Source organism: Mustela lutreola, chromosome 4 (assembly GCF_030435805.1).
Source record: "Mustela lutreola isolate mMusLut2 chromosome 4, mMusLut2.pri, whole genome shotgun sequence".
NCBI classification, from domain to species: Eukaryota; Metazoa; Chordata; class Mammalia; order Carnivora; family Mustelidae; genus Mustela; species Mustela lutreola.
Genome location: NC_081293.1, coordinates 184,841,755 through 184,857,501, shown reverse-complemented (window position 1 = coordinate 184,857,501; position 15,747 = coordinate 184,841,755). Strand labels below are relative to the sequence as shown.

At 47.5% G+C, this 15,747-nt stretch overlaps 1 protein-coding gene across 3 annotated transcripts in view; it reads left to right on the top strand.

Moving 5' to 3' along the window:
• Positions 1 to 3,619: 3,619 nt before the first annotated feature.
• The window catches only part of WDR91 (WD repeat domain 91), a 31,698-nt gene continuing 19,570 nt past the window's right edge, over positions 3,620 to 15,747 (top strand). The window contains exons 1-6 of one of the 3 annotated variants that reach the window (XM_059171918.1): positions 3,620 to 3,639; positions 9,949 to 10,128; positions 10,687 to 10,894; positions 12,482 to 12,564; positions 13,489 to 13,619; positions 14,975 to 15,140. In XM_059171918.1, coding sequence (XP_059027901.1) covers positions 9,982 to 10,128; positions 10,687 to 10,894; positions 12,482 to 12,564; positions 13,489 to 13,619; positions 14,975 to 15,140 — 735 coding nt within the window. In that variant the 5' untranslated portion in view covers positions 3,620 to 3,639; positions 9,949 to 9,981. Of the gene's footprint in view, positions 3,640 to 8,589; positions 8,769 to 9,948; positions 10,129 to 10,686; positions 10,895 to 12,481; positions 12,565 to 13,488; positions 13,620 to 14,601; positions 14,742 to 14,974; positions 15,141 to 15,747 lie in introns of those variants that run through there. The other 2 variants (XM_059171917.1, XM_059171919.1) reach the window with 2 other exon arrangements.

Sequence of the window (15,747 nt, the reverse complement as noted above, 5' to 3'; positions counted from 1 at the left end):
TTGGTTTTGGCAATGGTTTCATGGATATGATACCAACAGCACAGTCGAGGAAAGCAACCATAGGCAAGTGGGATTAGGTCAAACTAAAAGGCTTCTGCACAACAGAAAAAACAATCAACAGAGTGAAAAGGCAGCCTACGGAATAGGAGAAAGTATTTTCAAATCTTGTATTTGATAAGGGATTAATAGGGGTTCGTACCCAAAGTATGTAAGGTACTCCTATTACCCCATAATGAGAAAACAAATGACTTTTAGGTCAGTCAGAGAAAGATAAATACCATATGATTTCACTCATATGTGGAATTTATGAAACAAAACAGAAGATGATCGTAGGGGAAGGGAAAGAAAATAAAATAAAAAACAGAGGGGGGCAAACCAGAAAAGACTCTTCACTACAGGGAGCAAACTGAGGGTTGCTGGAGGGAGGGGGTTGGAGGGATGGGGTAACTGGGTGATGGACATTAAGGGGGGGCACATGATGGAATGAGCACTGGGTGTTGTATGCAACTGATGAACCACTAAATTCTACCCCTGAAACTAATACTACACTTTATGTTAACTAAGTTGAATTCAAATTTTAAAAAGTGGGCAAAGGACTTAGACATTTCTCTATTTAAGATGTACAGATAAACACCAGATACATTTAAAAAAAAAAAGTGCTCAACATCACTAAACCTCAGGGAAATGCAAATCAAAAGCACAAAGAATTATCATTTCATGTTGATTAGGATGGCTGTTGTATATTAAAAAAAAAGTTTGACAGGGATGTAGAGAATTTGGAATCCTGTGCACTGTTCGTGGAAACATAAAATGGTTCAACTACTGTGAAGAACAGTAGGGAGTTTCCTCAAAAAATTAAAAGTAGAACTAACTCCCCTATGATCCAGAAACGCCAATTCTATGTATTTTATCCAAAAGAATTGAGAGCAGGATCTTAAAGTGATGTCTGCCTCCTGTGTTCATTTTCCATTATTCACAATAGCCAAGTGGTAGAAACAACCTTGATGTCTATTGGCAGAAAAATGGATAAAGAAAATGTGGTCTTGGGGTGCCTGGGTGACTATCAGTTAAGTCTCTGCCTTCGGCTCAGGTCATGATCCCAGGGTCCTGGGATGGAGCCCTGCATTGGGCTCCCTGTTCAATAGGAAGTCTGCTTCTTCCTCTCCCCCAGCTCATGCTCTCTCTCATTCTCTTTCACTCTCTCTCATATAAATAAATAAAATCTTTAAAAAAGAGAGTATGTATATTACAGAGAAAAATAGGGAGTATAGGGGAGGGGGCCCATTTTAAATAGTGTGGTCAGAGAAGAGCCCTCAGAAAAGAGATTTGAGCCAAAACTTGAAGGAGGCCAAGGAACAAGCTGTGTGTTTATCAGCGGGGAGAGTGTTCTGGGCAGAGGGCATAGTGTGTGCAAAGGTCCTGGGGCAGACTGTTCTGAGTGCAAATCAAGGAGTCCCTGTGGCTGACAACAGAGTGAGGGATTGAATACAAGGGAAAACAGTGAGATATGGGGTCAGAGGGGGTAAAGGACAGGGGTGAAGGGTTTTCACGCTGCACAGTATTCCATGTGCTGGACAACAATGAAGGACAGGTGAATTCCTATGGAAGTGAAGAAATATTTTGCAATGTGTATTAGGGTTCTTGAGAGAACTAAAGTACCTATGGACATTCATTCATACATATGTGTATATACTCATATGTATATATGAGTGGGCCGCAGAGGGGCTGCTCCAGTCAGCATAATAGATAGAAGCAAGATTGCAAAGGTCAGGGAGCTGTTTTTTAGGAAGTGTGGAGATAGGGTTGGAATTCCTTCATGCAGGCTTCCCCTGTCTGTGAAGGTGGTATTACTTATTAACCTGGGAGTCTTGGATTGTCCCAGCAGTGAAAGTAAATGATTTTATAGACTCATAAACCTATGGATCCCTGCTCCTGGCAGCCTAAGGCCATTATTGGTTGTTTACTGCCCTGTGTAAATGGGACTTGGCAGCCTTCTGGGGTGGAAGATGGAGGCGTGGCTGGGGTGGGAGGGCAGGTTCTCACTCTGATCTGAGCTACTCCTCAGGAGATATGATCACAGTGGTCTGAGAAAGGTGATTCATTTTCAGTCTCTGGGGCTCATTATCACTAGAAAGACAGACCACAGTTCCCAGCAGGTGCCTTATACCAGAGGGAGGCCATGGCCTGGAAAAGCTGGGAGGACCTCAGAGTCTTTCTGATCTGAGATCTTTATTACAGATGAGGAAGGCAGAGAAATGTCACAACTTGATTATCAGAGTTCAGGTATGAGGTCCTATATTTTGTTCCAAAGATTGAATTGTATAAGCACAGAATTGGGAATTCTCAGTTTGGCAGCAGTTGGCAGTTAAAAGTTTTGGGGGGACAGTTGATAGGATCTTTGTGTGTGTCAACACTGAAATATGGTTCTGAAAAACGAACATGCTATGTTTAAAGATATTCATCATAACTATAAAATAATATCAATATGTGTTTATGGTAAAGAATTTGAAGAATATTAAAAATCCTAAAGATAATATCAGAAATCACCCATAAAATTCACACCTCCAGCATGTATAGCCAATACTTATAGACATTGTGTGTGTATGTATATATCAAAGATATCATATAAGGCAACCATTTAATATTTACAGTTGTGTAGCACACTTCTCAAAATAAAACTTTTTGTTTATTTATTTATTTATTTATCTATTTATTTTTAGAGATAGCAAGAGAATCCCAAGCAGACTCCACTCTAAGCACAGAGCCCGACTCAGGGCTCCATCTCACGACCCTGAGATCATGACCTGAGCTGAAACCAAGAGTTAGGCACTTAACTGACTGAGCCACCCAGGCGCCCCCAAATTAAACATTTTTTATTTTGAAGTAATTGTAGACACACATGTCGTTGTAAGACATAATACAAAGAGATCTATGTACCAAGTTTCCTCCAGTGGTAGCATTTTGCAAAGCTAAAGTACAGTAGCACAACCAGAATATTGAAATTTATAATCTAGTATTATTCAGATATCCCAATCTTACTTGTACACGTGTGTGTGTGTGTTCTCTACAATTTTTCACACATGTAAGTTCACACACACATGAGCACCGAGAAGATGCAGAACACTTCCATCCCCACAAAGAGCCCTGTTGGACCCTTTCGTAATCATACCGCTGACCTGACATATGTGCCAACTCACCCCTGAACCCTGGCAGCCACTGATCTGATCTCTAAATTCTAAATTTTGTCTTTTCCAAAGTGTTATACTAATAGAACCCTATCTTTGGTATGCAGGTTACCCTTGGAGATAGGCTTTTTTCTCCAGCAAATCTCCTTGAGATCTATCCAGGTCGTGTGTATCTTACTAATTCATTTCTTTTTCATATATGCGCTGCCAAAGTGAGCTCCTAATTCGTTTCTCTTTATTGCTGAATAGGATTCCACGGTATGAATGGACCACAGTTTGTTTGTCCAAAGGAGGTGAGGTAGGACGGCTTGGCTCTGGGTTCTCAGATCGCCTGTTGGCCCTGCTTATTTTAGCTTCTATCAAGAAGAATTGAAGGATATTTGAGTGGTTTCCAGTTTTCTACTATCAGGAATAAAATTGTTATACATTTTCATGTACAAGTTTTCACGTGAAGGTAAGTTTTCATTTCTCTGGGATAAATACTCAAGAGTACCCTTAGGGAGTCCTACAGTAATTGCATGTTTAATTTATAAGAAACTGCCGGAGTTTTTTCTGCAGTGTGAATCATACATTTTTGACATGCTGTGTGACTTTTTCTCTAAGTAATTAGTCTTTAAAGAAACATGACTCTTAACAATGATACAATATTGCATGGGATACATGTAGCATGATTTAAGTTTTCTCCAAATGTGGAATATTTTGATTATTTCACATTTCTTTTTCCCCGTGGAAATCACGAATAGACTCCTGCACGTGAAGGTGTGGGAAAAGGCCGGCTGAAGCCGGTTCTCACATTGGCCAGGGGTGAGCAGGCTCTGAAGGATGGATTCGTGGTGACTTGGCTGCACATGGCCCTGAGAGGGAGACATCGCAGTGTCCCGTGTTTCAGTGTTCAATGAGCAATACAACTGTCATGGGGACAGGGAGGGTTCATGGGAGCACTGACATAAGCGACAGCCCTTTCCACGTTCGTGGGAAGGCTGTCATAACCGGAAATTCCCTTTTAACTTGCCAGGAGAAAGACTTCACGATGCCACAAATCTTCATGTAGTCAAGTGCCAGGAGAATCAGATGGGCCCTTGGTGAACTTAGAACCAGGAAAAGGGGAGTGAGGTGTCTTTAATGGTCTAGCTGGGGGTGGTCTACAGCCTCCTTCTCATCTTGAGGAAGACAGAGGACAGAACACAAGGACATCATCCACTGGCTGAGCTGGGCAGGAGGGTTTCCCTGGGCTCTTCCCATAGTACTTCTCTGGATTTCTGCATTTAAAACCTCTTTTGACTGACACCATATTTATTTTGTGAGTTGATGCCCTTTAATCCAGTCCTGTGAGCCTAGTAGCTTTTCTGTCTTTCCATGGAGTTTGTGTCTTTGGTGTCTGATCATTTGAGAGGGTTTTGCAGTTTGACACTCAGTGGGAAGTACAATTTCCTCATTCAGTTGTTGGGGGACATACCATTCTGGCCTCCAAGTACTTACAACTTCCACGACTGTAAATAACTTTCGTTGTTACAAATAAGTCATACTCTTAGAAACAACCCTATTGGACACGAATCTTGTCATTTTTTATTATTTCTTTAAGGGGAATTTTAGGAGTAGAATCATTGGGTTCAAGAGTAAGAACATTCTGGGGGGCTTGGTCATTTATAAATTCATTCCTGGAAAAGAAGTTCATGAGAATACCCCTTTCATTTTATTTTTATCAATACTGGATGATATATTTTTTTTTTTAAATGCAATTTTGATAGGTGGAGAGGGGATTTTTTTAATGGGCATGCTATTAACTTTCAGTGAGTTAAACATTAACGTATAAACAGGCTGCCTTCTGAAGCAGAGTCCAGGGGCATCAGTAAGGAAACTGAACTGCTACATGGGTCATGGTGGACCTCTTCCAGTTGTCAGAAGCACTCATAGTTTTTATGGCACTGACCACAGGTAGAAAAGATTCCTCTGCCCTTGCCCTTGGCACTCTGTACTGCATATGTAACCTAACGTTCCAGGCCATACAGTCACATGGACTTTATTTCCTCACTAATTCAACAAACAGCTATTGAGCATGTACTTTTTTTTTTTTTTAAATGTCTTTTTTAAAAATTATGTTATGTTAGTCACCATACAGTACATCATTAGTTTTCGATGTAGGGCTCCATGATTCATTGTTTGCATAGAACACCCAGCAGAGCATGTACTTTCAAAACACCATGCTCGTCACCAGAGACACTAGGGTCAGCAAGACATACTCTCTGCTCTCTGGAGTTTACAACCAGGGAGAAAAGACAGACAGATCGCACAGACAGTGCGATCAGCACCTACAGGGTGCCACACCATGGGAACAGAGAGAACTCCCAGTGCTACCAGATGGTAAGGGCCAAGGATAACCAGGCCGAGGGTCAAAGGACGAAAGGAGTTCAAGTGAACAACCACGGACTGTCGTCAGGCAAAGGACTGGGTGAAAAGGAATCGCAGGAATTGTGCGATGTACAGACTTAGGCTGCACAGATAATAGTTGAAGGCTCCATGGGAGGGAGATGGAAGAGCCACGCTCCAGGACCTAGTGTTATATCCTGTTTCTGGGTCTCTGTTTTAGTGGCCACCAAAACCAGTCGGGAAGTCCCACAGTCTCCTCTTCCTGAGTTCCCCCTGCCCACGAATGGCACTGTCACCCAAGCCAGAAACCTGCCAGTCACCGAAGACCCCTGCTCCTTACTCACCTGTGTTAGTCAGTTCCCAAGCCAACAAGATTGCCCTTCTCGGGAATTCTCAAATCCTCCCCCTGCTCTTGATCCCCACTGCTACTGGTCTAGTCTCATCCCTTGCTGGAATGCCTCGGCCTCCTGTCTGGCCTCCATCCTCCTTCTAGCCCTGGCCCCATCCTATCCAGCCTCCATTCTGCAGCCAGTGTGTGTGTGTGTGTGTGTGTGTGTGTGTGTGTGTGTGAGATTCAGACTTCAGTTGTCTGGCTTCTCCAACCCCCAGGAGAGCTAGCTCCGAGGGCAGACACCCTGGGCTTGCTTATTAACATGTCCCTGACACCTAGCACAGTGCCTGGCATCGACTAGGTGCTCATTAACTAGTTACTGTCCCCCCCCCCCCATCACCAGCCTTGTTCTCCCTTGTCTCCCAAGTCAGAGGCAAAAAAGAGATGATTGGATTAGAAGAGAAGATAATTTGTGGTTCACCTTGTGGGTGCCACATAATTTGCTTTGTGTAATGGGAGTGCTGCAGGCTCCCAACGGCACCTTCTTAAAGGAACCCCAGGCTACTTTTGGAGCAGCAGTAAGCAGTGAAAGATTAATCAGACCAGCTAACTAGAGCTAATGAATGAGTTGGAGAATCTAGTGCCCTCTCCAGTTACATAAAGAAAACTCAGCTGAATGTCTCCAGAAATCTTTAAAGTGTAAGCAAAATGGTACGGAGAGAAGACGGGAAGATGGAATGCTCTGGACAGGGACCAGGTTGGCCAGAAGCCCATGGAGCCCATACATGGGAGTGATCCTAGAGTCTATATTCCCTCTAGTAGGGCGATCCTGCTTGAAGATGGCTGGGCCCTCACTGAAATTGCCCTCATTCATACATTCAACAAATATTTACTGGGCATCTCCCATAAGGTAGACACAGTTCTAAGTTCTGAGGATATGCTAGCAAACAATTCAGGCAAAAATCTCTGCTTTGATGCAGCTTATATTTTAGTATAGAGGAGAGGGAAAGAATAACGTGAAAGTAAAAGAATAAAGAGAAAGTAAAAAATCTAGTTTGTCAGACTGTGATAAGTGCTATGGAGAAAGATATAGCAGGGCAAGGGGGAGATGAGAGGACTGCTGTACACGATGGTCAGAGCGAGCCTTTCCGAGGTGACGTTAGTACAAACGCGTGGAGCCGCCTTCATGTGGGTATCCAGGAAAGGACATTCCTGACAGAAGAAAAAGCTTGTGAAGAGCCTGGAGGAGCTGCATTGCATTGACCAGAAAAGCAATTGTGGCTGATTTTACAGGTTCTGCTCTGGGACTTGCCAGGGCAGGTGGAGGTGACAGAGGTGGCCGCTGTGGCTGAGCCCTGCAGGTGCCTTAGGAGAATCTAACTGGCAACACTCCTAATTGCAAAGGTCTTGGCCCGTGCTCCTTTTTGGGATTTCCCAAGCTCCCTTTCGATGATCTGACATCCCAGTCAAAGTAAGATTTTGGTCTGGTCCTCCCACGAGTCACAGCGGTAACTCTCCTTCAGTGCCCTGTGGGTCAAGCCTGGGTGCCTGGGGATACTGACACCTGTGAACACAGCTAAAGCAGGCAGAGGGTGAAACTTGTCTTACTGTGTCTTGCTCCCTGTTATCTTTTGGGGGCTCCTTAGTGCATATCAGACCCCTTTGGGGTTAAATATCCATATATTTGTTAAATATCCATGAGTTAAATATCCATATATTTGTGTGGGAGGGTCTAGACAAAGTGGTGGTAATGATTCTGTGAGTTGTACTTTGATAAACACAGAAAGCCATACCACTAGACGGAAGGGATCGAATATTGCATTTGAATGATGGGCTATTCATTGTGCTAAGTTTTTTACACAAATAATCTTACTAAATTTTCATTACTCTGCACTATTGTCACTATTTTACAGAAGAGAAATGGAAGGCTCAAAGATACTGGCTATTCCCTGCTTACAAAAATATTTATAAATATATAAAATTAGTTTGTAAGCATTTCAAACCAAAGTAAAAAATAGGAAGTGAAAGTAGCTCATAATCTCACCTCTTAGAGAAAACCACCATAAGCCGTGAGTTGTATAATCTTCCTTAAGTTTCAAAAGGTACACACAAAGGCATACACGCATACCTTTTTTTCGTTTCTAAAGAACCTGGGACCGCAGTATACAGACTGTTTTGAAATTTGCGTGCTTTTTTCTTTTATCTTGGTTTTCTTGACTTGTAGTCGGGTAGTCGTACTAATGAAAGCAAGGCTTTTCTCTAGGACTCTGTGATGACACACCTAGTTGTGTGACTGCACACAAGTCACTTTCCCTCCGGGCTCCAGTTTCCCTTATTTGTAAAACGAGGACGCGGCACAGAGGATTCCGCGATGGAATGCCAATGAGCAGGGCACCTCACCCCTTGCCCGCCTCGTGACTATCTGGGATAGTCTCCAAGGTCCAACCCTGCTTGACTTGGACAGCAGCCGCCGCTTTCAGTAACTCAGATCACAAAGCCCGCGCCAGGGACGCCTGGAAACCCAGGCGAGCAAAGCATAGCGCAGTCGCTCCTCCCGGAGGCTGATGCTGACGGAAGTGGCTGGGCAGGGCTAGGGGCGGGGCAGGGGCGGGGCCACAGGCGCGCGGCGCGCGTTGCGTGCGGGCTGCTAGGCGGGCCGCGGCGTGACGTGCTTGGCGCCGGCGCCCGGCCCCGCCCCGCGCGGCGAGACCCCGCCTCTCCGCCTCCTGCCTGCCGCGGCCGCTCACGGCGCTCGCGCAGCGATGGCGGAGGCTGTGGAGCGCACTGACGAGCTGGTCCGGGAGTATCTGCTCTTCCGCGGCTTTACGCACACGCTGCGGCAGCTGGACGCCGAGATCAAGGCGGACAAGGAGAAAGGGTTCCGGGTGAGGGGCCGGCGGGTGCGGCGCGGGCAGAGGCGGCCCCGAGGGAGACCGGAGCGGGCTCCCCCCCAAGCACTGCCCTCCGGGGCGGGAGCCGCGCTGTCAGCGCGCCCGGGGGGGACCGTCGACATCAGCGCGTCTGGCCCTCCCTTGACACATGAGGAGCTGCGGTCCTCAGAGGGGACGTGACTTGCCTGAAGTTGCCCAGCGAGTCAGGAGCATCGCTGAGGCTGGAGCCCAGGTGCCCTGACTCCTGGTCCGGGTGTCTGTCCTCCACGCCAGCCTCCGAGCAGGTGCTGGCCAACTGGCCAGGATGAAGATAAGGGTTTTAGGAGATAAGGTTGGGTAGATAGTTAAGTTTGGGCAACAGAAATATTAAAAAGTTAGCTTCTGATGGCATTGGGAGCTCAGGGTCTGCAGCCCAAAATGTTAGCTGGGCATCTTTTGGTGTTTGTTTACAATGGCATTGTCGGGGACTTACCGGCAGTTTTGGCTCCGCAGTTGAGGAAGACCTTGTACATTTTCGAACGTTATATTTCCCCTGCTCAGACATGATCTTCTGTTTAGAGGTTCTTGGAATGTGTATGTGTGTGATTCGTGTGCTTGCTGAGTCCAACTGGTGTTGACAGGAGAACTGAGAGAGAGGCAACACTGTGTCCTCCGGTGTGATATCTCACATGGAGGTGACTTCTTTGGTTGGCGGTCTGAGCAGCTACCGGGATTTGGGTCAGTTAGTGCATCGCTCCCAGAGTCTAGGACTCCTGGAATGGTGGAGCTGGGAGAGGGATGATGGAGGTTGTCTCTCTGGTTTTTTGTTTTTGTTTTTGTTTTTCAAATCTTAGGCCACTGAGACCAAAGAGTTGAAGGAACATTTTCAAGTTGGTTGCATAAGCCAGACATACTGATCCAAGACCTAGACTCAGGTCTCCTGCTTTGTGCTTTTACGCTTGACATTTCCATGCTGGCTACAGGGTCAAACCACATTTCTAACGTCAGAAAATAACTCAAAAGCTATTATATTAGAATGTTTTGTACGTTTTATAGATGGATAATTAAAAAACAAACAAAAAACTTCTAACATCAGAAGCCACAGCAAGAGGAAAAAGCTGTATTCTTTCTGTGAAGTGATGGGAAACTCCCTCTTGTCCTTCACCACGTTCTCCATCTCCTCTTTCTCCACCAGGTGGACAAGATCGTGGACCAGCTGCAGCAGTTAATGCAGGTGTATGACTTGGCTGCGCTTCGGGATTACTGGAGTTACCTGGAACGGCGACTCTTCAGTCGCTTGGAGGATATATATAGACCCACCATCAACAAGCTGAAAACCAGCCTGTTCCGCTTTTATCTTGTCTACACCATCCAGGTGCTTGTTCATTCTGGGATTCCTTGGAGAAAGTTCTTTGACCCTGAAATAGATTTCCTTTTTAATTTCTAGGGCGGACTCTGTTCCTGTGGGGAAGAGGGGAACAGTTATAGTGCGAATTATTTTTGACTGTTTTCCTACTTTTTTTCCCTTCTCATCTGTAGATCAGCTGACTTGTCTTCCTCATTCCTATTTCCTCTCTTGTTTTAAGCACATAAGCCTGGGTGGCGTTTCAAAGAATATAAGTAACTGGGTTAAAGTTTGAGTAATAAAAATTATAGCTGACCCCAAGGGATAAGTCACTTGGATTGTTTGAAAAGCAACTAGGAATCAATTTTTAGGATGGCATTTATCTTCAGGGCTTCAATTTAAACCAGCTTCTTAGAAATTACAAGGAACTTGAGAAAAGTAATATCCTATATGGCATTTGTAGATTATATTTGGCCACTTATCTGGTAGGCTGCTATCTAGAGGCTCTCGTTTGTGCAGTAATGACTTATCTTAATTCTGGACTTCTGTCTCCTACCCCTTTCTGCTGCCTCTTCTTTGTCTCGGCAGACAAACAGAAATGACAAAGCTCAAGAGTTCTTTGCAAAGCAGGCCACAGAGCTCCAGAACCAGGCCGAGTGGAAGGATTGGTTTGTCCTGCCCTTCCTGCCATCCCCAGACACCAACCCCACCTTTGCTACCTACTTCTCTCGACAGTGGGCCGATACCTTCATTGTGTCCCTGCACAACTTCCTGAGCGTCCTGTTTCAGTGCATGCATATCCTCCCAGCTGCCTGGGCCTGTGGGCCTGGTCTGTCGAGACAGCGTGATCAGTGGCCGCTGCTCTCAATACAGTGCCCCAGCATCATTGTCATGTGTTATGTGAGGGGGCTGGATAGACTGTGGTTATTTTTGTCAGCAGGCCAGGAAATCATGAATCTTCATTGTGACGCTGCTGAAGCAGTAGCTGACATGCACGAGTGGGGACAGTAGTAGCAATGAGGTCCAAGTGCCTGGCCCTGCTGGGAGCCCTCAGATAGGGCTGAGCTGGTGCAGCTCCTGCTCTTTGCAACTGGCCAGCCTGGAGAATACCCTGTCCATGCACGCCCTGTGCCCCTCAGGGTGTTACTTGCCTTGTTGAGATTAGGTAGGAGGTCAGAATACTTCTTGGGCTAGAACTTCCTTCCTGTGTTCATGTTTGGGTCACTCTCTGACAGCTACCTCCGTGTTTCTCAACTTGCCAGAAAACAGAGAGGCTCTCAGAATATGTGTATGGATAGTTAAGAGAGGGAGAATGTAAATAAATTGTAGCCCACCAGGTTTACCATTTTGTTGTGGAAAGCCTGCATTCTTGAGGCCCAGGATATCCCCCAGTGCTCATGCCTTTAGGCTGAAATTCTAGAGGAGGAAAAGGGAATCTGGCTTAGAGGTTGCTGCCTGGTGAGTCATTGATAAATTGGGTGTTTATGGGCTCACCCAGAGGTGACCGTTTCGGCCTCTGGGAGGGACAGCTGGTGGAGGTAAGAAGGGTGCCCCTTCCTTTTGTGCTGTGGGTCTGAGTGTGAATTCCACTCTTGCCAGGTATAAAAGCCCCTCCTCCTCCTTGTCCCCTATTGCTTTTTATCCTGAGGGCTTTCATGCTAGACTAGCAGGGGCTCAACCCAGCGGTGGTTATGACATGACCATATGGGCCCTCTATGGAAATTGGAAATGTCATTGAAGGTCTTTTCAGTGCAAGACAGTGCCCTGCAAACTAGGTCACACACATTTGAGCCACAGTTTACTTCCCCAGGACTGAGACCCTTAGCCTGCTTTGTGCTCCCCTTGACTGAAGCTGTTTAAGGTGGTGGGAAGGATGGACACCCTGACTTAGAATGGTATTCATAGCATGGCACGGGGCTATCCAGTCTGCAGAAAGCATTCTCCTCAGTCTACACGTTTACTAGGAAGAGGTACAGTCTGGGGGGCGGGCCAAGCCAAGTGGCCGAGGCTTCTGGCCAGATGTAGACCAGCTGGCCCCTGGGATCGCTTCTCACTGTCTGCCCTGACCCTGCTATGGCCTGCACTGGCTGGGAGGCCCACTGATTGTGAGCTCTTTGCTGCTGGTGTTTAGGGAGAAAACACTCAGGTTTACATTTATGTCCTCTTTGTGGGCTGACCAGCCAGATTGGCGTGAGTGTCTGTGAATCTCTGGAGAAAGGCCAGACCCGGTGTCAAGGGAGAAACTCCATACAGCTGTGGAGAGCCTGCAGGACCAAGTCTGTCCTCTGCTCCCTCTGCTCCCTATAGGGTTTTGCTGCTGTGTGAAAAGTTTGGGAAGGGCTTTTAATCATCGCAGGCAGGCTTTTTCTTTAACTTTGGGCACCAGTTCCCGTAATCCTGAACTTCGATGCAGAATGCCAGAGGACCAACCAGGTTCAAGAAGAAAATGAAGTTCTTCGCCAGAAGGTTTGTTCTAAACATGCTTGCTTCTTGGGAAGAACTTCTGCTTTTCGTATGTGAAATTAGGTAGTGGTGGTGGAGGGCTGATTAAAAATAGGAAAGCACGAATCTCAGATGTAAGTGAGTCACCAGAGAGGCAGTATTGGAGATTTGGGGGCTGTAATAGTCTCTGGAAACAGAGGTCAGGTTCATATTATAAGTCCCATGTAAAGCACGAATGACAGCAGTGGTAATGAACTTTGAGAGGAGGAAGACTATGTGCTTTCCTGTGTCTCTTTTGTACCCCTAGTCCTGTATGTCCACGTCTGTGTTGTTTACAACGCACGTATGATGTCATTGTTCTGCTCAGATCCAGGAGCCTCTAGTTGGAGCTGAGGGACCCACATTTGCCTTTACATTTTGTCAGAGGAGAACTTCTCTGTTGTTGAAATTAAGGCAACTGTAGGTCATATTTCCGGAAAAAGGAAGATTATAAGCTGTTTGCCTTTTAGATGCATCTGTGTATATAATTTTTTTCAGGCATAAGGTCAAAAATGCTGAACTTTGTTTAAAAAAAAAAAAAATTATCCGTGAGATTTCCAGAGCCTGATTTTGTAGATTTTCCAAAGAGCGAAACAGGCCTGGGTGGAGCTGTTTTTCTCCATGAATTCAGGAAGAAGCAAGTCAAATGACAAAAAGAAAGTGGGATTTGTGTGTCTGACAGTTGTTGGTGTCTCACTTCAGTGTAGTCAAGGAACAGCTGCCCCCAGCCTGGTATCTCACTAGGTGGTGAGCAGAGGGTGAGGCCGGGGCCTCCGGAGCCGATGAGGCTGGATGTTGGACGGCTGGGTGTTGGAGGAGGCTGGGTGTTGGACGTGCTGTGTCTGCTGCTCCTCAGTGGAGGGAAGATAGGGTGAGGTCACCATCTAACTCGCCCGCACCCCCACTCAGCTTTTCGCCCTCCAAGCCGAAATCCACCGCCTGAAGAAAGAGGAGCTGCAGCCAGAGGAGGAAGAGGTCTTGGTCCAGCACAAATTGCCTCCTTATGTCTCCAACATGGACCGCCTGGGGGACTCAGAACTGTGAGTGTGTGCCTGCTTGGGTGGGAGGGGCAGGTGGGCGGTCCCCTCCTCTAACCTGTCCCCTGTCGCCTCACCCTGACCCTCCCCTCCATTCCTGGTGACTGGGAATTGCTGGAGAGCCTCCTTGGCCCTCACTGTTTCCAGCTGAGCTATCTACGTAAACTCCCCCGGCTTTTAAAGTCCTCTAGCCTCTGAACCTGCTCCGAGGGAGGGGCCTGCACATCCAGATGTGCACATCTGGGTAAATAAACACAGACGCTGTCCTAAAGCCTCAGGAAGTGTGTGTGTGTGTGTGTGTGTGTGTGTGTGTGTGTGTGTGTGTGTGTTGAAAGTAGTGCCTTGCGGATGAAAAGATTGACACCCAACAGGTTGGATGCAGTGTGTGGTGAAAGCGTGCTCCCACTCGAGGCTTTGGAGAGGTAGGCAGGTGGGTGGCTAGCAGCTAACTTAGAACACAGCCAATTAGAGCAGAGGCCCAGCTGATGAGAACAATGGTAGCAGCTGAAGACACCGAGGCTCACAGTGGTCCCACAGCTAACGACCCGTGAATCAGGATGCAAAGCCAGGCAGGTGGATTCCGGACCTACACATGGCCAGGTGCTGTACTGGGGGAAACTGCGCTGGTGTCTGAGCTAGCCTGGTGCAGTGGAACCCCAGGACAAGCCGAAAACAGCACATAAAAATTTGTACCTAGGGGCGCCTGGGTGGCTCAGTTGTTAAGCGTCTGCCCGCTGCTCAGGTCATGATCTCAGGGTCCTGGGATTGAGCCCCACATTGGGCTTCCTGCTCCATGGAAAACCTATTCTCCCTCTTCCACTCCCCCTGCTTGTGTTCCCTCTCTCGCTGGGTCTCTTTGCTAAATAAATAAAATCTTAAAAAAAAAAAAAATTGTACTTACACTCAGTAAAAAGAAACAGGTACAGTTAATTTTAGGACATATTTTATTTAGCCCAGTATGTCCACGATATCGTTTCAGTGTGGGTTGAACAGAAACGAAGGACCCGTGAGCTATTTTGCAGCGCTTTCCTGCTGAGGCTTGAATCCCGAGGAGTGTCGTGCTCCTCCAGCACAGGACCCGTGGGACTGACTGCGTGCCAGGGGCTCAGTGGCACGAGTGACCAGGTGGCTATTGGAGCGCATGGCTCTCAACTGTACCTGGGCCCTCAGAGTGCGGCGGGCATCCCCGTGGTGCCAGAGAAGCTGCAGGCTCCCCTGGGTACAGGAGGCAGTCCCAGGGATAATGCCACCTGAAAGCCGGGCCACACCCCAGGGCCGTCCAGAGCCCAGAAGGCCTGTGCTTTGGGTCCTCTTGGGTCCCCCTCCAGCCCTGTGACCTTGTGTGTCTGTTGTTCCAGGGCCATGGTATGCAGCCAGAGGAACACTTCTCTGTCGCAGTCGCCTCGAGTGGGTTTCCTGTCCTCGCTGCTGCCTCAGAGTAAGAAGAGCCCCTCAAGGTTGTCGCCTGCCCAGGGTCCCTCTCAGGCTCCGACCTCAGCCAGGAAAGAGCCTCTCAGCGGTCAGGTGAGTGCAAGGCCTGTGTTTCAAACTGCCAAGAGGCCTCTGGCTTCTGAGACTATATTTTCCGACTTTGTTTGTTCTGTTCTTAGGACTGATTTGTCTGGTATGCTGGTGAGATCCTAACTTCACATCTCACTCCCTTTTTTCCTTCCTCCCCGCCTCCTTCACACATGCAGGCAGCGCTGCAGGGTCAGGGCACAGATAAGAGCAGAGTGGAGGCGCTGAGGCAGTGAGGAGGAAATCACCTCACACAGCCTCTGCCCGCCTGCCCGCCCCCCTTCCTCTCTTCCGGCCGCAGCTGCAGGTGGTGTGGGCACAGTGAGATGGGAGGCTGGTGGGTGCTGCCGACCAAGGGTCGGGCCAGGTCTCAGACCCACGGCTAATCTGGAGGGACCTCTCCCCCAGCCCCCTGCCCTCTACACCGCCCACACTCCCATGCCAAGCCTGAAAGCTGCGGCGCCGCAGGGGAGCGGCAGGCTGGCTGTGAGCAGTGCGCTTTGAATCTCTTCCCTTTCCCTCCTAAGCTCCTCTGAACTCAGGAGCACTTGTGACTGGGTGTGGTGGCTTGAGGGTGAATTCAGGCAATTCTGGAATTTTGAATTTTGGGTGA